Below are 27,355 nucleotides of genomic sequence, written 5' to 3'. Positions count from 1 at the left end.
TGTTCATTATTTTTGTTATTTTCTTGCCTGGTCCATTATACTCCTGCTATGAGTGACACCATCCGGTATTTTTCTTTCTCTTTCTGTAAACAGCCATTCCTTTCTCCTGCCCTTGCCTAAGCCTTCTGGCAAACACCAATCTACTGTTTTTGTGGATTTTCCTGCTTTAAAAATTTTAGTAAATCCTTAGGGGTGTGAAATGGTATCTTATAAGTTTTTTTTTTTTTTAAGATTTATTTATTTATATTTACAAGAACTGGGGTCCAGGCCAGAGGTGCAGGAAGGTGAGAGAATTCACCAGAGACAGAGTGAGGAACAGAACAGGCAGATGGAATGAAGTATACTGCTGAGGGGAGCAGCGGGCAGGTCAAGCAGCAGGTCTGCCAAGCCATCTGGGTCACCTTCTAGGCTGGGAATCGAACTTGCATTGCAGTGGCTATGGACAGCTTCATAGCATTGTGCTTTAACCCATTGCACCACTAGGGAGGCCCATAATAGTTTTATTCTCCCAATCACGAATGATACATGCTAAACATCTTTGCATTTGGGACATAAATAGTTTTATAGAATGTAAAGATTAGCATTAATACAATAAAATTCCATAATCTGGGTAAACATTGTAGCTTTTACTAGGGAAAATCTTGTCGAAATGCTGCCAAAAGGGGACACATTTATAATTAAGCTTTGCCATTTTCTGATAAGAGACAAATGAAGATTATATCTTGGTTTTCCTGTTTTTTATTTTGCTTGTTCTCTGGTTGTCAAGGGATAAACCATCTTTATTCCTATCCTGCCCCTTTGTGTAGTGTTTGCCGAGAAAAAGATTGTCAATATCTGTCTTTTTCTTTTTCATTGAGGTAATACTGTTTTACAGCACTGTGTATGATCTAGGGGTCTAGGTCCATACCTCCTCAAATGTATGTTACAACCTACCCCCACACCAAAGCACCCATAGACCTTTACTGTAAACCACTGGGCCTTCCCCATCAATTACTTCCTTTTTACCTGAATAAGTTCTTGAAATTTAAAAATAAACATCACCCTTATTTCTCATTAGCAAGGAATACATGTAAGAGAATGCAGTTAAGTAATTAGCATTATTCCTAAACAATATGTGATAAAATATTTCACTTTTATATTCAATACTTATAGCAAGTGATGAAATATAATTCACTTTAATAAATAGTTATATGTTCTGTTAGACACTAAGTTGACAAAAATGAGAAAGACTGAACAACTTCTGTTCTTGGGTAGGTAGAGAGCAAGGAGGTTAGGGAATGTTTAAGGGAAATTTGGATGTTTGATTTAGGTGTTGAAAGATGTAATCATTTGACAGGTCAGAGGGATGGAGCAGGATAACCCTGCTAGCAGAGAAAACAGCATAAAAAATGTGTGTTGGGTCTGCTTGATATCTGAGAACTGACAATCAGTGGAAGATAAGATTGGCAATGTAAATATGGGTTATGAAGTGAGAGACTTTGAATCCGTTGTTGGCTGTTTTGTACTAGAGAAAATTTTTTAGAATTCCTAGAGAATTTGCACATGTAGTATTCAGGGTTTTGAAACCTATTCAGTCTGTGCTTTTTAAATGTAATGTCAATCTTGAGCTTCTTAGAGTTTCCCCACCCACTACAAACTATTATTAAACTTGAATTTCTAGGTATGGAACTTGGGATTCCTAATTTTGGAAGTGCTTACTGGGTGATTCAAATTACCTCACTTGGAAAATATAAATAATTAAATAAACAGTATTTAATTTTGGTTAATTTTCTATTACCACCCAACAGACTGGCAATAACACCAACAAAGATGGATCTAACCACAAAGCTGAAAGTGGAGCTCTAATAGAAGCTGCAAAATCAAAGATACACCAGGTGACATAAATTTTAAAATGGCTATACACTGCATTGGTGGTTGTGAATAATGTGATAGATCATTGAAAGTAGGAACTAATTCACAGTATGCATTTTTTATTGGCTTTGAAGTATCATAATTTAAAACACATTTAGCCTTCTAAATACAGTTTGCTTAATATAATAATGTGATCATTTCTTTTCATTTCTCTATAGGATATTGAGAGAAATGATCTAGAAATATATTGAATGATAAAATCAATTTGTATAATTTAAGATTCATTGCTATTTAGCCATATGCAGAGGAAAATTGATAAGATTTGAATTGACATTCTTGGAAAATGAAATTTTTATAGTAAAAATAAACTAAGATAGTCTTGTTTGCTTTTACAAATCAGTGTTATGTTACCAACAAATTGGTTGTTATTTGACTATCAGTAAAGCTATTTTAGCATGTGTAAGTCTACCTAAGTTCTTATATACTAACATTTTTCCTTTGAACAGTATAAAGTAAGAGCTTATATCCAAATGAAGTCCCTAAAGGCATGTAAAAGGGAAATCAAGTCAGTCATGAACACAGCTGGGAATGTAAGTTTCTTCTTGGCTTTTCTCTTATTGTTTCTATGTCCTCAAGTCTCTTTATTTGGACAATAGGTACTTTTCAGTTTCAAGCATTTTATTTAAACCTATTGTTATATGCACATACATTCTCCTAACAGATACAAACCTTGATATAGAGTTGAGAAGTAGGGGTCATATTCTGTCTACAAATATATGTTTCTCACTTGGAAATTTTAAGAAGCATTTCCCCGTAGTATGTAACCTTCAAGAATCATCATTTTAAAGTTATCTACTCTGGAAATGATTTCTCACAATTCAATAAAACATTTACTGATAGTAGACACTTTAAGAATTATTTTACTTTATACTCAAAACATGTATTAAAGATTATCAAATTGTAGCCCAAACCTGCCATTTTCAACTGATTATTGACCTAACAATACCTTCAATTTGACTAATTAGATTATTTGAGATACAATTACTCCTTCATTGCAGCCCTTCCACTTCAACCCTGGACTGATAAATAAAGATGATAGAGAGAAGAGATAGAATTGCGAACAATCTTGATATTTTTGGGAAACCTTTCCACTAAAGTATCAAATCAGGAGGAGATATCATTTGTAAATAGAAATGACTCAGGAAATTTTATTGTAGAAATCTCAGGAAGGAAAGGATTAGCCACTGTCCTTCCTCAAGTGAATATTATCAAGTGATTTTTAAGAACAATTCCAGGCTAAAACTGAAAGTGGGTAGACTTGAGGGGAAGACCTAACCATCTCCTTATCATCAAATCTTTTTTGAGATAAGACCCCTGCCTTGAAAGAGCCATAGTCATATGGGAGAGACAACAGTAAACTAGCAACTGAAATGCAATAAAATAATCTTACCGAATCAGGGAAAACTTCAGTAGGAAGTAGTTTCTGGAATAAACCTTGGAATCTCTCCCCAGTGACCAGGAGATGGAGTAAAGGAGGATTTAGAAAGAAAGCTTATAGCTGGTCTAAAGTGAATAAATAATAAGACAATTCCAGATGTCCTCCTGTACACATAGTTAGTCCCCAGAGCTGCATACTTTTGCCTTCCAAATAGGTATTACAGAGATGTTCCTGCACCATGAAGATTCTTAGACATATCTGCAACCCAAAACATGCAAAATTAATTCTCAAAAATAAGTCCCCTGTTAAAGAAAGGGTTTTTCCATTCATAGAATGATTCTTGTTTTCCCTTACCTTTGTGAAATATTTTGATTTTCTGTACCTTGGATTCTTCTGAAGGTGCATTTGTAGCCTAAAAAGTAAGGGGAGGTTACCAGTTGCTAATTACCATTAAAATGAAGGAACTAGTGTGTGCTATTTAAATAGCTTCTAGTTGGTGTGGTAAATGACAACAGTCAGTTGACATTCTATACACTATTTTTCAACATATATATGGTAATATTCTAGATAGACTGTTAATTCAATTTAAATGTACTCTGAGAGTTTTTTAAGTTTTTCTAGAATGTGAGAACAATGAAAAAAATAATGCTACTAATATTTTTGTGACCATGACTTAGCTAATTCATTTATATTCTTGAACATGTTGCCATGTGCTTATGATCTCATAATATGCATCTGAAAACAAATTCTAAGTAATATATACTCTCTTTACAGTCTGCGCCCTCTCTCTTTCTCAAAAGCAATTTTGAGTACTTACGAGGCAATTACAGAAAAGCTGTGAAGCTATTAAATAGCTCAAATATTGCTGAGCATCCAGGATTCATGAAAACAGGTAAAAGAAAACTGTCATTTAAAGAAGTGTGAACTCCAAGAACAGTGGAGACTTGAAGTTTAGTGACCAAAAAGCAGGGTTTTATATGTTCTGTTTTATGTAGTCCTGCTGTTGTCTTACATTTGATTGTTCCCAGTCTTTTCTACATAATGTTCTGTTGTACATGTGCAATTTACATGTTATGTTAGTGGTGCATATAGCTAACCCTTTTTATATCATTTGCCAATAATTGTTAAATCATAGAATTAAACAACAGGAAACTAAACAGATTAACAAGATGTAAAGATTGGTTTACCACCTTTCATAAAAGATTTTTAATGAAAAGCTTACAGAATTTTCAGCTATTCCTTACATTCCAAGTGTTCTTTAAACTGCTCTGTAGGGACTAAATAGAACTATACATACATAGAAAGAAATCATGCTAGATAATGCCCAATTTTTGTCCGAGAAATCATGCTAGATAATGCCCAATTTTTGTCCGAGGTACATCTGCAGGAAAATTTGTCTGTGGAAAATGTATGTGTTTTTCTTAGGTGAATGCCTGCGGTGCATGTTCTGGAATAATCTTGGTTGCATCCATTTTGCCATGAGCAAGCACAACTTGGGAATTTTCTACTTTAAAAAGGCTCTGCAGGAAAATGACAGTGTCTGTGCCCAGCTCAGCGCAGGCAGCACAGACCCAGGTGAGTCCTTTCCGGGGAGGGGGCTTTGTATACATCTATTTTCATTGAGTTGGTATTAAGCGAAGCAGTGATTCTGTGTAGCAGCAGAATAAATGTTTTCAGTGGAACTTACTGTAAATCTAATGATTTAATAATGTAATTGTTATCATTAGGCAAAAAATTTTCAGGAAGACCTATGTGTACACTGCTGACCAACAAGAGGTATGAGCTGCTGTATAACTGTGGAATTCAGCTTCTTCACATTGGAAGGCCTCTAGCTGCCTTTGAGTGTCTGATTGAAGCTGTTCAGGTTTATCACGCAAATCCCCGCCTCTGGCTACGGCTGGCTGAATGCTGCATTGCTGCCAATAAGGGGGTGAGTGCTGCTTGGGTATCTTTGTTATCCCATACCCTCCCCCTTCCCACCTGATTCATCTTCCCCTTTCCTCCCTAGGTGTCACACTGAAAACAAAAAATACTCAGAAACATACAAGAGCTCATCCCTTTTTTTAACTCTTGGGGAATTTATAGTTGTCTGTTCTTCAACAGACAAAAAATTAAGTTCCATAAAGTCAGTTAACATCCTGGGTTTGGGCTAGTATGGCAAAATATATCAGCAGTCACCTTACAGAGTTGAAGCCAATAAGGAGGTCAGATCTGTCAGAGCAGTGGTCTGCTAGCCGCTGGGGCAGGGGTCATGCACTCTGCTGGCCTGGAACTGGTGTGTGCAGCAGGCGATTAAAGAGACTGGTGATAACAGTGAGTGTGGAAAGAACTGCATTTCCCTCGACGTCTGCACACTTTACTTCTGTTTCAGGAAATGGTTTAGAATCATGGATTACCAAGCTGTTTCCTCATGAACATGTGTTTGTCCATGGCTATGAGAAAGAGGCCAGTTTACCCAGTGTCCATGCGTACATTATCTCCAAATAGCAGTTGATAGAAACTTTTGAACTCAAGTGGGGAGGGATTATTGGGGATAAGGGAAAGAGAGGTGGTATCAGAATTACCAAATGTCTGTATCACCCCATTTTCTAACCCCCCTTGGGTATGTGGTGATTGGGATGGTAAGGCATCTGAGGTCTTTGCCTGGCTTGCTGGTGTAGGTGTGACATAAAATGTGGAGGCTCTCCTGCCTGGTAGCACTTCCCCAGAAGCAACTAAAAGAACTAAAGGGCTAACAGAAGTTGTTTGCCTAGCAGTTTTCTCACATAATACCTAAATATTTATGATTTAAATCACTGGGGAAGAGACAAGTATTATTTCTGAAAGGCTCTTAAGTAATTGTACTTTGCCTTTGAAAAGATAACTTTCTTACTGGATAATTCTCAAATAGCTAATAAAGGATTCTAGGTAGAATTTATACTTTTAAGAAAGTCTCTAGAAACTGCTTATCCTCCCATTCATGAACCTGAATGGCTGAGGCTTTTCTTATGTACAGGTATTAGAAAGCAGGGAGTGTACTTCTAGTAGGAGAGAAATAGAAAAAGGTTTTCTTTTCCTTCTAAAGTACTTGTAGAAATACTGCTTCTAGGATCATCTTTGTCCTGTGAGTTCTATTCCAAAATCACTGCCTTCATTTTCTTTTAGGAAGTTCTAAATATGTGATTTAAAAAGGTTTGTAAAGTGATTTGGTTGTCATAACTCAGTGGATATCAAAACACTCACAGTCTGTGCTACTAATAGGACATTTGGACTTTTCCATAATTCTGTCTTTGTCTAGGCTTCTCTGCTTTCTAAAAGGAAGTTGAGGTGACCTAAAAAACAGTAAAAGCCACCCCAAAGTTCTTTGTAATAAAATCATAAAGCAAAATTCCAATAGCAGAAATCCCCTAAGATGTCCTTTATTTAAGGCAGAAGGAATGTTGAACAAAGCAGTATATACTGTCAGGAACCACTTCATTTTGAATTAAAATAAAACTGATTTATTTGTCCTATTAGGTCATTTTGTGCTGAATATCTGATGCATGGTTCAGACATCTTTGGCAGAAGCAAGATTGTGCTTAACCTGGGCAGTGGTCCATATGAGAAAACATCTGCTAAATTAAAAAATATTTATAGAGCCAATTTTAGAAGAGATATTTTACATATTAAAGACTTTTTTTTTAAATATTTATTTATTTGTGCATACAGAACTGGGATACAAGCCAGAGGTACAGGGCACAGTGAGAGGCTTCACCAGAGACAGAGTAGAGAGTAGAACAGGCAGATCAACGAAGTACACTGCTGTGGGGAGCAGCGGGCGGGTCAGGAGAGGTCTTACTGCGCCATGTGGTCTCCTCCGGGGCAGGCGGGGATTGAACTCATGCTGAAGTGGCTTTAGCTTCTTAGTGCTGTGCTTAAACCTGCTGCACCCCAGGGAGGGTCAAGAAAGAGCTATTTAAAACAACATACAGTCTATTTTTCTGGAAATGCACCATAAAAATAATAAATGGATCATTTATTCTTCTGAGTTCTGAAACTCAAATTTGTTGAATGTTGTTACTGCCAGACAGTGTAAGATCATGAATATTTTAATTACATATGGTCCTTTTTTTTTTATGATTTATTTATTTAAGCAAAAAAATACTGGAGTACAGACCACAGGTGTGGGGGTTAAGAGGACTCACCAGAGACAGGGTGGGGAGCAGAACAGGTAGATTGACTGAAATACACTGTTAGTGGGCAGGCAGGACAGGAGACGTCTACCGTGCCATGTGGGTCACCTTCCTGGCAGGGGATTGAATTCGTGCTGCAATGGCTGCAGATAGCTTCATAGTGCTGTTTTAATTCACTGCACCACCAGAGAGGGCCTATATATGGCCCTTTTACTTAAGATTGATCTCAAATACTTTCTGACTATTGGTATATTTTTGAAGGTATGGTTTATTATTGTGGGATATTAGTTTCATTCCATCATTGTTTCCTCTGGTGTATCTCCAGATCTACTCATCTGATCAATATGTGTGATCTAAGAATCAGGGAAGAAGGTATAGATGAATCATTATGAATTTGTCACCATCAAAAGAAAACAGTGTGAATGAAAGTCCTAATAATGGTTCAGAAGGCCTCCCTGGTCGGCGCGAGGGGTTAAAGCTCAGCGCTATGAAGCTATTGGCAGCCACTGCAGCAAGAGTTTGATCCCCAGCCAGGGAGCTGACCCACATGGCGCAGCAGACCTCTCCTGTCTGGCCGCCACTCCCCTCAGCAATGTATTTCATTCAGTCTACTTGTTCTGCTCCCCACTTTGTCTCTGGTGAGTACTCTCACCCCCACTTCCCCTGCGCCTTTGGCCTGTTCCCCAGTTCTTCTACTTAAAAAAAAATAAAATCTTTAAAAATATATAATAATAATGGCTCAGAATACCTACTTTGATACACATTTTCTTTCTTTTCACTAATATGGTTGGGCTGCCGTCTCAACATAAAATTAGTAATAAGCAGAGTGGGTTTATTGCATGTGGAGCATCACATAATAGTAAAATAATTGAATATACCATTGAGTCCTTTTTCTATTAAAAGTCATGGATGAAGAAAAAAAAATCACTCATATATGGAAATAACAGCTGTAGTAGATACATAGGAAGCAAGAAGGAACAATCCAGAAACAGTTACGTTTAGAAAAGGACTTTTTGCTGGCAGAGTATAGTTCTGCAAGTTCATATGGATTGGCTCCAGTTTGTTTCTATGTATAAGAAGCTGGACAACTTGATAGCGTGACTAGTTGGGATTCCACTTGCCCATAAACTTAGAGATTTAGAGTCAGTGGGAAGATAAGTGAAATTGGCTGTACACGCAGCTTTTACTATTTTCTGTTTAATATTTACAGGGTTTGGGGACTTTAATTTCCTGGGCAAGAATTGTGACTGTGTAAATGTGAACATAGGTAGCATGTTAGAGTTTTCACATTGTTGACAATTTAATATTTTTAAATAAAAAGGAAAATATTTGTGTTTTAGTGCTTTGCTTCTTTTTTTTCATTGTGTTTTTGTGGCTCTCTTAATTTCTTTAATCTCCTGTCAGTTTGCCTGTAATATGCAGCATGGTGCCTAGATTGTTCTCTGTAGAAGGTTCTCAATGCTTGAGTCATTCTTGAATGCCTTTTTTCCTTAGAATTACCTCAAACTTTACATTAATAGATCACAGACTTTTAGCTTCATGTACTCTTTTTCAATACTGAAATATTTTTATCACCAAAAACTCCACTTTGGTTTTGACAGATAAAAGAATCATTATTTTATACCTCAGGTCTTACAATTCCATTAAATTAATTGAAATTATTTGTATTGTTGTAGACTTCTGAACAGGAAACTAAAGGTCTTCCAAGCAAAAAAGGAATTGTACAGTCTATTGTTGGCCAAGGCTATCATCGTAAAATAGTGCTGGCATCACAGTCCATACAGAATACTGTATATAAGTAAGTATTTTGCATAAAGGAAGTGCATATATATTTATTTAATACAATTCACATTGTTTCCTATATTTTCAAGAATCCACTTGTAAGTAAGGTTTGTTGCTACTATAGTGAATGTTATGGAACATGTCAATTTTATTAAATCCTTAGCTACTGAAACTATTCAAGACCAGACTTGAGACGCCCTTAGTGTCATTGTTCACAATGTCCAGAAGAGGGCGTCTTAGTGTTTCTTTTATATAGTTTGATTTTCTTAGATGTTTTTCCTTTAGTTATTTTCTCAGAGTTCCTATAGCTAATTCTTTCGTATTTGGAGGGGAAAAGTACTAATACATAAAGCAACTAAAAGAATATTAGGTTTCTGCTTGTACAGCCATCAGCTGAAAAATTTGTAAGTATTCATTTTAGAGTAAAGGAACGTTCTTTGAGGAAAAAAGAGTAGGCTTTTTTCTTTTTTAAAAAAATAAAATCCTTTACTACCATGTAAAAGTTTTTCCATTGTGCATTTCAGCAGCTTCTACAAAGAAGATTTGCATGGCTTTTGCTCATGGATGATGTGAAAATTCACAAATCATTCCATATTTTTAACTGTTTAATTGACCTTTAAGTTTGGTTACAGGGGAGGGAGAGGGGCGCTGCTGAACCCCCAAATGCCTACCTGTTCTAAATAGGTTCTGCCATCCACAGCATCAAGACAGAATATATAAGACCTGTCATGGAAAAGAATTTTAATACAATTAGTGTGCAATACAGAAAAGACAAAGATTATAATTTCGAAATCAATACCCAAAGTTACCTGTCCCTTTGTGGGTAAAAGTCCACCCAAAGGGATTGGCCCAAAGCAAGGTCTGTAAGCCCACCACAAGTCTAAAGCTCCTTCTGGAGGGGGACCCTAGAAAAGGGTCAGAAATGACCAGACAAGTCTGGGAGGAAAAGGGCAAAATCAAAATCAAGATAAATGCTGCCATAGTCAACCTCCCCACGGTCTCTCACCCACATCTGTTTCACCCAGTCCAGGACCAAGAAACATGACAAAGTTTTTTCACATGTTTCTCTGCTCCATGGCCTCCCTCAGGTCTCCTTCTGATTCTCTGTCCTTCCTCTTCAGTCTCCTCTCAAGATTCTTCTCCTCCCTGCTCAGCTCCACCCTCCTTCTGGGTGGGGCAGGGAAGCTGGAACTTCCCCTTTTCCTTGGGACCACCCTGTTAGACTATCAAAGCATTTATAACTCTCAGAAAAAGGAGAATACTTAATGGTGGATCATTTGGGAGTTATGTGTGTATGAGTATGAGCTTTAAGTTACCAGTTTATAAAGTCAGTACTTTGTTTATTTATTTATTTTTTTAAACAATTGATTTATTTATGCACACAAGAACTGGAGTAAGGCCAGGGGTACAGGAGGTGAGAGGATTCACCAGAGACAGAGTGGGGAGCAGAACAGGCAGATGGACTGAAACACACTGCTGAGGGGAGCAGTGGTAACATGGGAGAGGTCTGCTGTGCCCTGTGGGTCACTTCCCTGGTCAGGGATCAAATTTGTGCTACAGTGGCTGTGAATAGCTTCCTGGTGCTGTGCTTTAACCTGTTGTACCCAACTTTTGAGATAAGATAAATGAGGAAAAGTTATTTTTCAATGCAAGTTTTCCAAAGCTTTTCAGTAGTACCTGACATAGAATATTTTGATATAATTTATTTCTGCTATAATGCAAATACTTAAGTATTTATGGTAAATAAATATCTTTTTTTACAATATCAAAATTGTTGCTACTCTTCACATTCCCCCCCCATAAAGCTGACTAGTTTTAGTAAATCAAACCAGTAGAAAACTATGTAAAATCTAAACAAAATTGTAAGATGAGTGGCTATGCTGATTTTTTTAAAACTTACAAATAAGACATTTCCTAAAGTGTGGATGAACCAAAACAAGGCTCAGCTGTCAAAACTAAAAACCTACTTTCTCCCCTTCTTTCCAAGCCTTATTAAACCTGTCCTGGCCCATGCTACAGTTTTCCTTATCTCTAGTTCCTCTTTTCTGTTGACATGGCAGTATCCTTTAAGTTGTCTTTTTCCCTTGGTCCCATATACTTACAATTTATTATGTATATTTTTTATATACCATATATAATATTATAATATTTAGGGTGTGTGTTCTCTAGCATTGTCTTATAATTGCTTATACTGAAACTGATGCCTTGATAAGCAACGGTTTCATTTATAATCCTTTTGTCTTAACTCCTAATAATTATCTTTGCTACTTACTTACTTTAGTTTTGTTCTTTTAAGTGATGGACAGTCTTCAGCCATTCCTGTAGCCAGTATGGAGTTTGCGGCCATTTGTCTCAGAAATGCCTTGTTGTTGTTACCCGAAGAACAGCAAGATTCAAAGCAGGAAAATGGATCTAAAAATAGTAATCAACTAGGTGGGAATACTGAAAGCAGTGAAAGCAGTGAAACTTGCAGGTATTCTGATTCCTATAGGGGCCCTTGGCAAAAATCCTTTCAAGACTATTAGTAAATTTCTTTGTCCTCTCCAGGAATTCCCAAAATCTTCAGCCTGAATTTCTCCATTTTGAAATTCAAGTGTTAAAGTTTATGTTTTTCTAGAAGAGAGTAACAAGGCATCTTATCTTCTTACCTGCCTTTTCTTTTAATGTCCTGTAAACCACTAACCTCCAAAATATTTGTATATGGTTCTCATTTTCCAGCATAAGTTAAAATTATGCCCAAAAAAATGCTAGTCGATAAACATTAGAAACTGACTCGTTTGATAACAAGACAAACACCATAATATGTAAAACTATTGTTTTTACACATGACATCTTTTAACTTAAGTCTCAACTCCCAATATTATTTCTTATAATAATAAAAGTGCATGTATAGTGTAGAAAATTGGAAACACAGTTGTGGGACTTTTTATTTTCTTAAGCAAGGTGTTATGTTTTGCTATAGTTGATAAAAGATGATCAGAAGAATGGGAAAGGTGTGAAAATATTGTAGTGGTTTCTTTAGTGTAGCAGAAATAGTTTCCAGTTAGACATTTTTACAAGCAATATTATGGGTAAAGAGGGAGAAACTAGTTTTACAGTATAGCTCCAACATATTAGGGATACTCTGTTACAAAGCATTTTTCATTGCTTTGGCTTTTACACTTTTATTGTAAAAAACTCCCTTGGAGAGGGGCTAGGGAAAGAATTTTACATTACTCATTTGTTGTTCCTTATAATTCCAATCTGTCTCTATTTTAGCAGTAAAAGCCATGATGGAGATAAATTCATTCCAGCTCCACCTTCTTCTCCATTGAGAAAACAGGAATTAGAAAATTTAAAGTGAGTATCTAAATGAAAGCATTGCATCTATTGAAGTGAGCACATTGTTTTTAATTGCCTTTATTCTCTTAATATATATTGAATACTAAGATTGAATATACTGATTGAATATCACATGTTAAACCAATGTGATAATAAACCACACTGATCAGAATCCATACAACATTTAACCTTTCAGGCTTAACTTTTTTAACAGAACATTACTCTCTAAAAATTCATCAGTTTTGTTGTGTGTTCCTTCCTAATCACTGATAATTATTCCATAGTATGGACACAGCACAGTTTAACCATTCACCCTAAAGCAATTATAAATATTCATGTATAGATTTTTATGTGGACATATACTTTTTAATTTCTCTGGCATAATGCCCAAGAGTATAATTATAATTGCTAGGTAGTACAGAAGTTTATGTATTTAATTTTATAAGAAATTGCTAAACTCTTTTCTAGAGAGATTATACCATTTAACAGTCCCACCAACATTGCCAGTGATGTAGTTTCTTTCTTATCCTCACCAAATTTTGATATTGTCACTGTCTTTTTTCCTCATTATATGTGTTTCCCCTACTTTTTATTTTAGCTGCCTGATTTAAAAAAAGTGTGTAATGATATGGGACTTCTTTTCATTAAGGGCTTTTTTGTAGACTAGATGTTTTTATTTTGATTCTCACAGATTTTTGTTATGTTTTAATTTTCACTCATTTTAATTTTTTTCTAATTTCTCTTGTGATTTCTTATCATGTGTAGATTTTATAAGTGTGTTGCTTAATTTCCATATACATTGGTTGTGTTTTTTTTTTTTTTTTTTAAAGATTTACTTATTTATGCATCTCAGAGCTGGGGTGTGGGCCAGAGATGCCGAGGGGTGAGAGGATTCACCAGAGACAGAGTGGGGAGCAGAACAGGTAGATCCACTGAAATACACTGTTAAGGGGAGCAGCAGATGACAGGAGGAAGTGCGGAAGTGGTTGTGGCTCACTTGCAGTGCTGCATCCTTACTTATTGCACCACCCCAGAAGGCCTTAAAGGACTCCTTCATGAAGATATTTAACACTGCTTTTACACTGGGTTTAACTTTCACAAGTTCATTTGAATGGGTACTAATCCTAGTGTTGTTTTATTTATGCATGCAATTTAAGAAGTATATTACCCCATAATGATTGAGCAGCTGCAGAATTGTGCAATTTAACTTTATCTTTTGAAAATGTCATTGAAGTGAAGGGGATGTGCAGGGGGCATACTTCCTCCCAAAGAGTTTTGTACCTTTATTGGCACAACTCTGTTTACCCCATGTCCTAGTTAGGTGACTTTCAGGGGAAATAAAATTACTTCCCTATTTTTGTGAAAAAGGGGCAAAAGGTCTCCATTCCAACATCATAAAGTGAGGCAAGGATGAGTTCCCTGGTATAGATTAACCATTTTCTTCTGGAACAGATGGAATAAAGGAAATGGAACAAAGTGGAAGGAGCTTTAGGGTAGATTTCTCAAAAGAACTGCCATGGAAGACAGTGGGAATGATAATGTGGAAACGTGGTACAGGGAAAGGGCTGTACAAGGTTTGTGTCTATTTTTCAAAGCTGTAAAAGCTCACAATACAGTGGGGTGTATTAAAGGGCAGTTCTGAGGCAGGAGCCAGCTGTTTTTTTGTAGTAGGAAGGAGACTAAGCATATTAGCTTTCTGTTAAGATGGTGGATTTCTTAGAGATTTTATCTACTTATGACCTGACTCCTTTTATGTGATCGGAAATGTGTATGACTACTATATAGTTTAGTTTTTATGGACTATTATATTTGACCCCTTGTGCTCTCTAATCCTCAAGATACCAATGCAAAACCTCATTTCCTATTTCCAGCATAACCAATATGCAGTAAATTATCATGACTGTCTAGTGGCCACTTCTTACAGTGTGGAGTCACAGTCTTTGAGAATTTTCAGGTTTTTTTCATTTATAAATGAAGATGGGTCTCAAAAATTTTTATTCTAATCAAATTATAATTTAATTCTAGCCACATTTAGAAGACAAATCACACATAAAACAATTATAAGATTCCATGCTAAAATCAAGGTAACTTTCAGAAAAAACATCTTACAAAACAGAAATTTATTTCCAAATGAGGGAAATCTCTCAGAAATCAACCAAATAGTTTATTTGTAAGGCTCTGGAGAACATAGAGGTATTGATATAATTGATCAGGGAGGATATAGAAGTATAGTTAACAGTTACTATTTCTATTGTGGAATTCTCCAAATTTCAGTTTTCATTCAACTAGAAGAATACATATATTGTGCAGCCTTCAGTTAAATAAATGCTATGACTAAGTTTTTTAAATGGAAGGTGATTCTATTGATAGGTATTACCCAGTGGAAATGAAAGCTTGCCCACACAAAAAAATTTGGCAGATGTACTCATAATAGAAAAAATAGCCCAGGTATTCATCAATAGGAGAATAAATAGCTAAACTGTAGTACACTGAGTGTATTGGAATACTATTCAGCTAGTAAAAAGGAATACATTATTGATGTATACATCGATATATGTATGAATGGATCTCAAACATTTTATTTTAATCAGTTATAAGGTACATAGTATATACCATTTATATGATAGATAAAACTATGCAAAATTTATGTTGCTAGAAATCAAAACTGTAGTTGGAATTAACTAGAAAGGAATCTTTCTGCAGTGATAGAATGTATGTTTTGTATCTTTTTTTAAAGATTTATTTATGCATATGTGAACTGGGGTACAGATCAAAGATGCGGGGTTTGGGGGGGAGGTAAGAGAATTCACCAGAACGGGCAGATTTACTGAAATACACTGCTGAAGGGAGCAGCGGGTAATTGAGACAGGAGAGGTCTGCCACACAACATGTGCTCACCTCCATGGCCAGGGATTGAACTCATGTTTCAGTGGCTGCGGATAGTTTCATAATTCTGCACTTTAACACACCATCAGGGAGGGCATTCCACTGATGTCTTATATTATTAAATTTTCTTGATATATAATTCATACTGTACAATTCACATAGTAAAAATGTACAATCCTGGGGGCCTCCGTGGTGGCCTAGGGGTTAAGTCTCGTGACCCATCACTAAAACCTAAATTCTATCTCCAGTCTGGGGACTGACTCACAGGATGCAGCAGACCTCTCCTGTCTCGCCAGCTGCTCCCCGCAGCTTAGTATTTCACTAGATCTGCCTGTTCTGCTTCCCACTCTATCTGCTTCCCACTCTGTCTGGTGAATCCTTTCACCCCACCTTCAGGCCTACACCTCAGGCCTACCCCCCAGCTCTGGTATATATAAATAAAGACATCTTTTCTTTAAAAAAAAAAAAAAAAGTACAATTCAGCAATTTTTAGTTTATTCTCAGATGTGCAGTTAACTATCAGTTGATTTTAGAATATTTTCACCAGACCCTTCGTGGTGGCAGCCGGTTAAAGCACAGCACTGTGAAGCTCGCTGCAGCCACTTCAGCACAAGTTCGATTCCCGGGCAGGGAGGTAAACCACATGGCACAGCAGACCTCTCCTGCCTTGCCACTGCTCCCCTCAGCAGTGTGTTTCAGTCATTCTGCCTGTTCTGCTCCCTACTCCATCTCTGGTGAATCCTCTCACCCGTCGCATCTCTAGCTTGTACCCCAGTTCTGTATGTATAAATAAATAAATCTTCAGAATATTTTCCTCACCTCAGAAGAGAACGCCTACACCCAATAGCTCACCCCATTTGCCCCGTTTCCTCCCCAGCCCTAATCACCATACTTTGTCCTCCCCAGCCCTAATCACCATACTTTGTTTCTCTAGATTTCACTGTTCTCAACTTAATGGAATCATAATAAGTGGACTTTTATGACTGATGTCTTCCAGTTAGAATGTTTTCAGGTTTCTGCCAGGTTATAGTATCACATCTCATTCCATTTTATTGCTAAATAATAGTTCATTATATAGAGCATAGGAAATTTTGTTTATCCATTCATATATCCATAGCCACTTGGATTGTCCCCATCTTTAGACTGTTCAAAACAATGTTGCTATAAATACCTGTGTACAAGTGTTTATGTATTTTTTTCTCAGATACATGAATTGGTGGGTCATATGGTAGCTGTTCAGTCATTTCAGGAACAGCCAAATTGCTTTCTACAATGGCTGCATTGTTACAATCCTACCAGCAGTATATGAGGAATCCACTTTCTTCACATCTTCACTAATAATTGTTTTTGTTCATCTCTTTTATTGTATTTAGTAGGAGGTATGAAATGGTAAATTCACACCTAAATGATGAATTTAATTTGCATTTCTCTGAAGACTAGTGATGAATCGTTTCATATGCCTAGTAGGCATTTGTATATCTTCCTTAGAGAAAGATTTATTCAGATCTTTGCCTAGTTTTATTATTGAGTTCTAAAGGTTACTTATATACTTGTGTTTATATATATATATATATATAATAAACACAAGACCCTTATCAGGCATATCACTTGCAAGTAATTTCTCCTGTTCTGTATTATCTTTTCATTTTTTTGAAAGTGTCCTTGAGCTGGGCGTGGTGGCCTATATCCTACACCTGTAATTCCAGCTACTTGGGAGGCTGAGTCCAGGAGTTCTGAGCTGTAGTGTGCTTAAGATAAATTTGCCATCAAATGTGATCTCCCAGGGTGGTGGGAATACCATGTTGCCTAAGGAGGGATAAAGCGGCCCAGGTCAGAAAGTGTCTCCTGAGTCCCAAACATTTTCATTTTCATGGAGTTCATCTACTTATTCTCTCATTGTGCTTTTTGTGTCATCCCTAAGAATTCTTTGCCTACTTCAAGGTTATGAGAGTTCACTCCTGTGTCTTCTAAGAATTGCATAGATTTAGCTCTTAAATTTAGGTCTTTCACCAATTTATGTATAGGGAATGAGACAAAGGCTCAATTTAATTCTTTGGCATAATGGTTTCTATTTTAAAAAATAAAGTCATAGGATTAGTTGCACATTAACATTTCACTATAAAATTCATTACAGTTACTTATTGTAATAGCTACCCTAGTTATGTATTGAGTCACACATGTTGCATGACAAGATGTCTTTGTTATTTGTCATGTTAATTGAATTTTTGATTCTTAAAATTAAAATGGAGACTGTTCTATAACTTGGAAAAAGAGTATAATAACTGGAAAAGGAGCCAACATGGATAATGTCTAGGAAAAGAAAATCAGAACATACAAAATAAAAATGAAATTCTAGTTTGTTGTTTTATTAGTAAGAGACTCAAATGGATAAAAGGAAATGTTCAGACTAAGTTAATTAAGCCCAATTACATTAGTCTGCAAATCTAAATTATGGAACCTTACTTCCTAGTTTATTTAGACTCTGATGTGACACTCATGAATTATTTCCTGTTCAATTAAAATGAATTTTCCATAGCCCAGTGTTTATAAAAGAAGATGAATCAGGCACATGGTTAATAACTTAAATATTAAAGACATTTTTGGTGTACTTAAGGAATCATAAGTCTTTTGGTCTTAGCCTACTGGTTATAGTGTGGCTTATTAGACATACCTAAAGCAGAATCATAGCTATTAATCTTTAGACTTTCCAGTTACTCTTGCTAGAGATCCAGCCAAGTTTCAGTCTTGTAACTGGGAATGATCCTGCTGAGGTTTGTCCACCTAATAAACTCTGCTTGAGGGTTTGGCTGTGTGGCATTGCCTTCACATTATCAGCAGTTTGTGTTCATCTGGGCAAGATTAATGTCTGTGTTCCAGGAATTCTTCGGTGGTCTGCTACTTGGTGGAAACTCACTGGGCCACTGCTGACTCTGGACAAATTGCTGGACCCCTCTAGGTCTCACTTTCCTCCTCTGTTAAATAAGCGGATTTGATTGGACGATCTAACGTCCTGTCCTTGTTTTAAGCGCTTTGTCTGTGAATCTGTGCTTTTTTGTTGTTGACTGGGCTCTTTGGGATACTAGCTTCTTTATACTGGGTTTCTATTTGTGTTGGTTTGGGGGTGTATTTGTCAGTTTCTTTTGTTTTTTTAAAAAGATTAATTTACTTATTCATTCAAGAACTGAGGTATAGGTGTACAGGCCAGAGATGCTGGTTGTGGGGGGTGAGAAGATTTACCAGAGAACAAGTAAGGAACAGAGCAGGCAGATCGAATGACGTACACTGCTGAGGGGGACGGTGGGTGGGACAGAAGAGCCCTGCCATGCCATATGGGTCACCTCCCTGACTGGGGATTGAACTCCTGCTACAGTGGCTGCTGATAGCTTCATTATAGTGCTGTGCTTTAACCCTTTGTGCCACCAGAGAAGCCCATGTCAGTTTCTTTTTGCACACAAGTGTTAGAAAGCAAAATGTTTACAGAAGGCAGAAAATGAAAAGCTGCCTAATTTAACTTTTAGGTTTTCTTAAGAGTTGAAGGTTGACAAGTTTAATATTTTCTAGATTAGTATAAATAACTAGAAATATCTTGAAATTCTTTTTTTTGAAATTTTGAAAGCCAACATCATATTGTTTGTTGGAAGAAATTCTTTATTGGAATTTTTTAGCCACTATTTCCAATAACATTTGCTATCGGATTGCTTTGTAAATTTATTTTCCTTTGACAAGTGGCAGCTAACTAGATTCACCCCCATCTTTTAGCCCTTTGGAGTAAAGCTGAGCTATTTCAGGCACTTGGTTTAGACTCATTCAACTCTCAGAATATGTGACTTGACAAATTTTACTACCCAGTCTTATATCGCATGGTGCTGTAATTTGATGCTTTAAGGAAAGTTATTTTTCCCCTTTTCTTCCTTTCTTCATCTTTGTCGTTTTTATTCTTTTCTTTTCCAAAGGTTGGAGTTCTGTGGACCAAGAGCCAGCTCCTCCACAGTGGGGGAGAGGCTAGTGTGTCTCTTCCCTTGAGGCAACGTTCTTCCAGTCTGATGAATTGTCAGATCTACTGAGGGGTTGGCAAACAGATTGGACAGTGACTCCAGGAACAGGGCAGGGTCAGTATTGTAGGTAGCAGCTATCAAAACTCAAGTGATTTCCCCTGGTGTTTAGTAGTAGAGCCCTGCGTATTTCTAGTGTGACCGACAGTCTGCAGGAATTATGCAGAGTGGAGTCTTGTCTTCTAAGGAGCAAAGGAGGATGGGTAAGAGCATACTGCAAGCTGAGTGTGGGTAGATTATAAGGCAATAAGAGAAGAGGAGCATAACTAATAGTTATGAAATGAAACTTGTGTAAGCCCGATGGTTCTTGATCACAATGCCAGCTCCAAAGTTTGGAATTAACATGTGTAAGAATGTTTGAAAAGAAAGGAAGACTGTTTTTATTTAGTATCCTTTACTCTGTTGTGATTTGATAAGCTACCATGGGAAAGAGATAAAAAGTTAAGGAAAACGGGTTTTTACCTTATTGTGCATTATTAATAGTTTGGAGTTCCTGGGAAATAGAATCTTGCTGTACATCTTACATGACTGATTACTGGACCCAAAGTCGGCTTGACAGTGGATGGAGCAGTAATAGCCCCCTACTGTCGGGAGAGGCCAGGGCAGGCTTTTCCCAGCAAGCCTGCTTGAGGTCAGGCTTGTCCTAGACTCCATGACCCAGAGCAGGCAGGATAATTCCACTCTCTGTGGCTTCATCAGTCGCTGGGAAAGAAAGCTTCGTCAGTAAGGTAGGCTACCAACAGGATGAGTGGGGGCCTGGATGCCTGGAGACATGTTTAAAATATTGAGAGCTGTTAGCTTCAGCGAATACCTGTTAAATACCTACTGATGTTGATCAACTGCTCTAGTCTACACTTAGGAAACAGAAGATGTAGACCTCTGCTTTTAAGGAACCTATGTATTGCCCACACCTTTGGTGAAGTACCCAGTGAAAATAGGTATCTAAACATTTTGATACCAGGGCTGATAGGGTCAGCCCTGAATCTTAGGGTCTTCATGGGCTTCTGGAGATTGTAGACCTTTTAAACCTCTCTTTTTTTTCATGAACAACACATACTTAACTGATGAATGAGTATTTGTTGCCATTTTAAAACAACTATAAATAAGCCAAAAGAGGAAACATAGTCACCCTAATCTCACCACAAAGAGCTGACCACTGAAGAGCTTCTGAACGTGGGTGATAATTAGCCAGTGCCTCCCCGCTTTGGACCCTTGACTTTTTCATCAGCAAGAGACACCCCTACACACGCCAGCGGACATGGCCACAGGGGAGCCTTGCTGATGAAGAAAGCTCTTGGGAGACCCAGGGGTATTGACATACTTGTCAGGAAAGTCTCTGGAAATCACACTGCTTGTCTGCCCTTTAAGTTACTCTTTTTGGTTAACAGGATTCCGATTGTCAATAATGTACTCAGCAACAAAATATAAAATTGTAGTATTTGACTTAATTCTGTTTCTTTTCCTTTTTAAAAGACAGGTTAGACTACATATGGTGCATAGCTAGTACATGATTAGAAACATCCGAAAGATAAAATAAGTCATGGGGGTTTAATGTATAGCATGGTGGCTATTGTTGCATATTTGAAAGTTACTAAGAGAGATCTTAAAAAACTTCACCACAAGAAAAAGTATTTTCTGTAACCATGCATAGGGCAGATGTTAAGTAGATTTATTGTCGTTAGACACATACTAAATCATTGCTGTACACCTGAAACTAATAATAAAGTTATATGTCAATTATATCTCAGTTTATAAAAAGAAAACATAATGTGATTATTTCTTTCTACTTAATTTTAGGTCAGTCTTGTGAATCGATAGAGAAACAATGTGACAGTATTGAAACCACAGTAAATTAAAAATCCATGGTGCTGAATATTAATCCGGGTTTTAATCACTTACTCTGTGCTAAAAAAATCTATTTAATCCCTTTGAATCTTAGTTTCTGTATTGATAAAACAAAAAAATAGATTAGGCATTCTTTCAACCCTACCATCATTGTGGCTAAAACCACAAATCTCCATTTCTTTGTGTTTCCCTGGTGCCAGTCTACTTTTCTGTGCTAGCAATTGAGGGGCTACTTTACCTTCAGTGGATAGTTTTCTTTTTTCTTCAAAGATTTATTTTGGGTCCCTTCCTGGTAGCTTACAAATGCAGCACTTTGAAGCTCTCCAAAGCCACTGCAGCTTGAGTTCAATTTCCGGCCAGGGAGGTGACCCACATGGCATGGCAGACCTCTCACCAGAGACAGTGTGGGGAGCAGAGCAGGCAGATTGACTGAAATACACTTCTGAGGGGAGTGGTGGGCGAAACAGGAGGGGTTTGATGTGCCATGTGGGTCAGCTCCCGGGCCAGGGATGGAACTCATGCCTCAGTGGCTTGCAATGGCTTGCTAGTCCTGAGACTAACCCCTGTGCCACCAGTGAGTCCCTGGATGATTTCCTTAAGGCATAGGCAGCTGTGCTTTTACTAGGAATTATGCTTATTAGAGAATTTCAGAATCTTAGACACTCTGTGACTATTTGATAACTATACTCTTCCTGAGACTGACACTACAACCCAGATGCCCTTGATGAGACACATACACACTGTGATTGTGCACTTAACTCCGAACCCTGTGTCTAAGTTGGGCGCTCTGTAGTGAGCCATTCAGGCCTCATTTCTCTTTGACAAGTGTTTATTTTAAGATTGCTTTGTATAGCAGTTGTTTGACAGCCAAGCGATCTATTAAGTTAAGCTGAACTTATTTTAAATGAGCTGCCCTTAAAAGACCAAACAGGAATTTAGGTTTCCAACCCAATTTAGCAAAATCAATTTCACTTAAAAATTTTTTTAAAGATTTATTTATTTATGCATACAGCAGCGCAGGGGTAATGAAAGGATCCACCAGAGGTAGAGCGGGGAGCAGAACAGGCAGATTGATGAAGTACACTGCTGAGGGGAGCAGCAGGCCAGACAGAAGTCTGCTGTGCCATACAGGTCATCTCCCTGGGCAGGGATTGAACTTGTGCTGAAGCAGCTGCAGGTAGCTTTGTAGTGCCGTGCTTTAACCCATTGTACCACCAGGGAGGGCCCAAAACATGATTGATTTAGGTAAATAACTAATCAGTTATTCTTTAGATAAAAGTTTTATACGTGTGTGTAATTTTAATTCTTGCCATTAGTACATGCTTCCTGTCTTCTGGTATCCAGATTGTCACAACTGTAATTAGGGCATTCCTTCATACTTAACAAATACAACCAATGTGGGCTTTGTAACTCAGGTTTCTCCCTTCCCTTTTGTATTTCAGATGCTCTATACTTGCCTGTAGTGCTTACGTGGCTCTTGCCCTAGGTGATAACTTGATGGCTTTGAATCATGCAGATAAACTTCTTCAGCAGCCCAAACTGTCAGGATCTCTCAAGTAAGTGTACCTTGCCATGGGTGTCCCTGGTTTGATTTGTTAGGAGCTTTTCAGTTTGTTTGTGGTACATGTTGCTTCTTTTTACTCCCCCAGTGAAATATATATTATCTAGAGAAAACAACAGATTAAATTTTTTCTTAGTTCATATATGATAGTGTATTTTTTAATATTTTATTTATTTATTTTTTCATTGAAGAACTGGGGTGTAGCCAGAGGTGCAAGGGGTGAGAGGATTCTCCAGAGACAGAGTGGGGAGCCAGAACAGGTGAATTTACTGAAATACACTCCTGGGAGGGAGCAGCAGGCATGACAGAAGAGATCTTCTGTGGATCAACTCCCAGGCCTGGAATCAAACTCATGTCATAGTGGCTGGTCATAGCTTGATAGCACTGTCTTTAACCCCTGCACAACCAAGGATAAATTTTTTTTTTTTTTTTAAGATTTATTTATTTGTGCATACAGAACTGGGGTACAGGCCAGAGGCTCAGGGGCGGCGAGAGGCTTCACCAGAGACAGAGTGGGGAGCAGAACAGGCAGATCGACGAAGTACACTGCTGAGGGGAGCAGCGGGCGGGTCAGGAGAGGTCTGGCTCGCCATGTGGTCACCTCCGGGGCAGGCGGGAATCGAACTCATGCGGAAGCGGCTTTAGATTCTCAGTGCTGTGCTTTAACCCGCTGCGCCACCAGGGAGGGCCCCAAGGATAAATTTAATGATCATTTCAAGGACTTGAGTATATTACTTACATACCAAATCTTATTATACATAGAATGTTTTTGTTTTCGGTTTAGAATATTGGTTTTTTTGTATTTTTTTTCATTTTAGGTTTTTGGGCCATTTATATGCTGCAGAAGCCCTCATCTCTCTAGACAGAATATCTGATGCCATTACTCACTTGAACCCGGAAAATGTCACTGATGTCTCCTTAGGGATCTCTTCAAATGAGCAGGACCAAGGTTAATGAGGATATACTTGATCAGAACTCATCGCCATTTCCACTGTTATGTTGTAACTCAGAAGTGTGTTAATTTAAGGACACAGCTTTAAAGGAAATAGTTTTAGATTGACTGTATTTTTGACTGTATTTACTTTGAAATAATTGTCTTAGTAGACTGAGAAGTTGATTATCACATGATCTGAATTCAACTTTTGAGAGGCTGATAGTGTTAGGACACTTTGTGTTGATACTTTTGATTCTTACATGGTTCTCCGAAATAATTTCAGAGTCCAGGGAGAACAAAGATACTGTATTCAAACATCAGCTTTAAATCATGACTAAGTTTGTGAGGGAGTGAAAGTGGCATTCATTTGATTCTGGGTCATTCCTCAGACATGTAGTGGTGGTAAGTGGGGGCATTCTGATGTCTTCTAATGGAACCCCCACTCTGTGAAAACTAAACATTGTGACAGATTGCTTTGCTATTAGATTTCTGTTTCATAAAAGAGATCTGATTTTTAGAATATGTACTTTGTTGCCCTGGCCCCTCAGATTGATTTTCATATCTTTGTAGGATCAGACAAAGGTGAAAATGAAGCAATGGAATCCTGTAAGTAAGAAGCTTCATAAATACTTAAGTAATTAAGCCTTGTATGTCCTTCATTTGTCAGCCTGAGGAGCATGTTTTGTTTTATTCTCCTGACGGAGAGCAGCTCCCGACGGGGTGAGGGCTTGAGGGATGGATATGGGCCTGCTTTCTCCCTTCTTGGCCTCTTCAACAGTGTCTCTGTTCTTCCCTAGCTGGGAAGCGGGCCCCTCAGTGTTACCCCAGTTCCGTCAACTCTGCCAGGACTGTGATGCTGTTCAACCTTGGCAGTGCCTATTGCCTGAGGAGCGAATATGACAAAGCCCGAAAGTGTCTTCACCAGGTAAGGCAGGAAGGGACAGACGGTACCAGACTTTTTCACAGAGCAACTAGCAAAGTGTTTGGTGTTTATGGTTTCTTGTTATGTTTTTAGAGGCTTCTCATTAGTTTGTTAAACATTGAAATATTAATTTTCCAAGCCTAAGAATATTCTTGCGGCCCTCCCTGGTGGCACAAGGGGTTAAAGCATAGCACTAGCCGCAGGTGCTTCAGCATGAGTTCATCCTGTCCATGGAGATGACCCATCCTGCCCAGGAAGCTGACCCACATAGCAAAACAGACCTCACCTGTCTCGCCCGCTGCTGCCCTCAGCAGTGTACTTTGTCAGTCTGGCTTTTCTAGCTCCCCACTCTGTCTCTGATGAATCCTCTTACTGCCCCTGCACCTCTGGCCTGTACCCTAGTTCTGTATGCATAAATCAATAAATCTTAAAATAAAAAAAAGAGAATCAAGCGTGTCTGATGACCCATCTCAAAACCAAAGTACAGCCAATAGATAGAATAAAAATCCAAAACAAAGCCATGAGTTTTTAATAACTCATTATGGAATAGACAAGGGAAAATAATTGTTAGACTAAAAGTTACATATCTAGTTGAATTGACAGAGATCCAGCCAAGGTAGCTGAGGCCCTCAGAGCAGCACTGAGGCCCTGGGAAGTCACAGGAGTGGCTCAGAAGAGTTTGTTCAATTGTCACCGACATTCTTGGGTGTTTGTTTTTGCATTACTTGGAGTTTGCATTTTCATTTTCAGCTGGTGGTTTTTTTCCTCATGAGTGTCTTTTTTTGTTTTGAGCAAAGGCGGCTTCCATGATCCATCCTAAGGAGGTGCCCCCTGAAGCCATCTTGCTGGCAGTCTACCTTGAACTGCAGAACGGTGAGTGAGTCTGCTCTCAGCTGGGGCTCTGCCTTCAAGGCTCTAAGAAGTTTTGGTCTCTGCTTTTTCACTTTGAAAATGAAATTTCATCTCTCATAAAGATGTTAGCCACCAAGTTCTTCTAAACAAAAACCTAGGTGACTGGCTAGTTTTCAGTAGTTTACAGATTCCCCAATTACATGTATTTTCTATTAGTTACTAAAATGAAGAATAAATAGACAAGAAAGATTTAAAAGAGAAGATGCAGAATAGCTTAACTTCTGTGAGTTATGCTTAATCTCTACTAATCAACCTTTCTCTTAGCAGCCAAATAACAGAACACAAGCCAGTTGCTTTGAGCTGTACACATAGTGTTTGAATACAGATTTCATTCATGAGTTTTACAGTAAGTCCAGTCTTGCTCAAACCTAAATCCACATCATGCTTCGAAAGGCATGTAGAGCCTCCAGGGTGGCTAACTGGAAGAAAGGCCCTACATTTGAAATAGTGTGAAGCAGAGGGGGCTCCCTGGTGGTGCAGGTGTCATTGCAGCTTGAGTTCCATCCTAGCCAGGCAGGCACTAACCCACCTGGCACAGCAGATCCCTCCTGTCTCCTTCTGCTCCTCTCAGTAGTATATTTCAGTAGATCTACCTGTTCTGCTCCCCACTCTGTCTCTGGTCAATCTTCTTAACCCCTGCACCTCTGGGCTACACCCCAGTTCCTTTTTTTTTTTTTAAGATTTACTTATTTATACATACAGAACTGGGGTACAGGCCAGAGGTGCAGGGACAGTGAGAGGATTCACCAGAGACAGAATGGGCAGCAGAACAGGCAGGTCGACGAAGTACACTGCTGAGGGGAGCAGCGGGCGGGTCAGGAGAGGTCTGCCGCGCCATGTCAGTCAGCTCCAGGGCCAGGAAACAAACTCGCACTGAAGCGACTGCGGCTTGCTGGCAGTGCTACATCCTAACCCATTGCACTACTAGGGAGAGCCCCAATTCTTTCTTTTTTTTTTTTTAAGATTTATTTATGAATACAAGAACTGGGGTGTAGCCTAGAGGTGCTGGTGGTCAGAGGATTCTCCAGAGACAGAGTGGAGAACAGAGCACAGAATAGGCAGTTTGACTGAAATACATTGCTGAGAGGAGCAGCGGGAGATACAGGAAAGGTCTGTGGCACCTTGTAGGTCCCCTCTCTGGCCCAGGATTTAACTGGTACTACAGTGGCTGCAGGTAGCTTCATAGTGCTGCACTTCAACCCACTCTGCCACTAGGGAGGCCCTACACCCCAGTTCTTGTATATATAAATAAATAAAAATAAATCTTTTTAAAAAATAGTGTGAAGTGGAAAAAGTGATATGAATAGGAGAAATTAGAAGTTTTCTGTTCATTACATTGCTAGAAATCAGAAAGGCCAGAAATAGTAAGAGTTCAAGTCATACTTCCTCACCATCCAGCATAGGAATCCTTATAAGACTCCTTTTTTTAAATGTTGTAGAAGGAAGTTAAGTACCTAGCACACAGCAGGCCTGGCGTCCCCAAGGCCTCCACTGACGCATGGTCCTAGATCCATTCTTCCACACAGTCTGCTTGTGGACATATTCTCATCCAGACCTGTGCCGCAGTTCAAAAGCTGAGCAGCTTTTAAAAATCCCATTGCCTGGCCCTCCTTGGTGGCGCAATGGGTAAGGACTCAGCACTGCAAGGTAGCTGCAGCCGCTTCAGTGCCAGTTTGATCCCTGGCCCCGAAGGAGATCCA

At 38.3% G+C, this 27,355-nt stretch overlaps 1 protein-coding gene across 2 annotated transcripts in view; it reads left to right on the top strand.

Annotated features, from left to right (window-relative positions):
- Window positions 1–27,355, top strand: part of CNOT10 (CCR4-NOT transcription complex, subunit 10) — a 47,158-nt gene that overhangs the window by 16,839 nt on the left and 2,964 nt on the right. The window contains exons 7-19 of one of the 2 annotated variants that reach the window (XM_012720510.1): window positions 1,788–1,874; window positions 2,358–2,441; window positions 4,064–4,181; window positions 4,715–4,864; window positions 5,017–5,219; window positions 9,117–9,238; window positions 11,519–11,695; window positions 12,484–12,561; window positions 22,769–22,882; window positions 23,706–23,836; window positions 24,392–24,427; window positions 24,619–24,746; window positions 25,541–25,616. In XM_012720510.1, the coding sequence (XP_012575964.1) occupies window positions 1,788–1,874; window positions 2,358–2,441; window positions 4,064–4,181; window positions 4,715–4,864; window positions 5,017–5,219; window positions 9,117–9,238; window positions 11,519–11,695; window positions 12,484–12,561; window positions 22,769–22,882; window positions 23,706–23,836; window positions 24,392–24,427; window positions 24,619–24,746; window positions 25,541–25,616 (1,504 nt within the window). Of the gene's footprint in view, window positions 1–1,787; window positions 1,875–2,357; window positions 2,442–4,063; window positions 4,182–4,714; window positions 4,865–5,016; window positions 5,220–9,116; window positions 9,239–11,518; window positions 11,696–12,480; window positions 12,562–22,768; window positions 22,883–23,705; window positions 23,837–24,391; window positions 24,428–24,618; window positions 24,747–25,540; window positions 25,617–27,355 lie in introns of both variants that reach the window. The other variant, XM_004676348.2, reaches the window with a different exon arrangement.

This window comes from Condylura cristata, unplaced genomic scaffold, assembly GCF_000260355.1.
Source record: "Condylura cristata isolate star-nosed mole 26May11 unplaced genomic scaffold, ConCri1.0 scaffold00004, whole genome shotgun sequence".
In the NCBI taxonomy this organism is placed as follows: Eukaryota; Metazoa; Chordata; class Mammalia; order Eulipotyphla; family Talpidae; genus Condylura; species Condylura cristata.
Note: the sequence above shows the minus strand (reverse complement) of the source record. Positions and strands in the feature narration are given on the sequence as shown.